Source organism: Penaeus monodon, chromosome 32 (assembly GCF_015228065.2).
Source record: "Penaeus monodon isolate SGIC_2016 chromosome 32, NSTDA_Pmon_1, whole genome shotgun sequence".
NCBI classification, from domain to species: Eukaryota; Metazoa; Arthropoda; class Malacostraca; order Decapoda; family Penaeidae; genus Penaeus; species Penaeus monodon.
In genome coordinates this window covers 15746620-15747544 of record NC_051417.1, presented here as the reverse complement: position 1 = coordinate 15747544, position 925 = coordinate 15746620, and the positions used below count along the sequence as shown (strand labels likewise).

The 925-nt window shown below is 36.3% G+C and overlaps 1 protein-coding gene across 1 annotated transcript in view; it reads right to left on the bottom strand.

Moving 5' to 3' along the window:
* The window catches only part of LOC119593565, a 4356-nt gene that overhangs the window by 1873 nt on the left and 1558 nt on the right, over positions 1-925 (bottom strand). The window contains exon 4 of the mRNA XM_037942523.1: positions 87-137. Within this exon, the coding sequence (XP_037798451.1) occupies positions 87-137 (51 nt within the window). The remainder of the gene's footprint in view (positions 1-86; positions 138-925) is intronic.

Genomic DNA, 925 nt, shown 5'->3' with positions numbered 1-925 from the left:
GACATGTGGACAATAATGTTTACTAAATATATATTGATCTAGTGTACTTTGTCAGTTAGATTTTCTTACAGACTAAATGAACATACGCTGTTACTTCTGTCTTTAAGCCGAATCAAAGCTTCTGTTAACATAGCATACTATGTTTCAAAGTAAATGCTTATCATTCTAAACCATGCGTCTTTTTGGTGACTTTAGATTATAGACTTGTACAAATGTTCATTTTTTCGGATGTTTCCCTTCAGATTCAAGATTTTGTGAAGCACTTTTTTGCTGTCTTGGAAGTAGCAAGAATAGCAGTTCTCGATGTGTCTCTTTCATCTTATGGTCGTCTTCACTTGCTATAAAAGTTGATGTGACTGATGGCATAAGTTGAAATTTCTTGCCCCTTATTGGAATCTTTTTGCCTTTTGGTTTCCGGGTGCCAACGTCAGCAAAGGTTCTGGCCTCGGGAGGAGTTAAAGACAGATATTACACAAAATATTCCCCCTATGGAGGACCCCTGCGGTTAGGATGTTTTTGCTCGTGTCTTCTGTTAAGGTAAAGTTTATCTGTCGACCACTGAGATGATTCTTAAAAGACCAATGAGTTCCATGAAAAGTGAATTTGATATATCATTTACGCCTTGACACAAAGCCCAGTAAAAAGACGGAAAGAAAGAAACATACTGTATGCCTAAAGCATATGTATACATTCCAGGATGGAATATGTACACCCCTTGGGATGCGCAAAATGCTTTTCAGGAGATAAGCGATCTTGCCTGTTTATCATCCTCATCTAACTTCTTTTTATTTTAGAATCATGGTTTTGAAAGATTCAGTTATCAACTTCAGTGCTGCATATTGCGCATTATATACTTTTAAATATATAAAAAGAAATACTACTACATTTATACTGGTCAAGAGGAAGTACACGTGTGCTTGTCGTT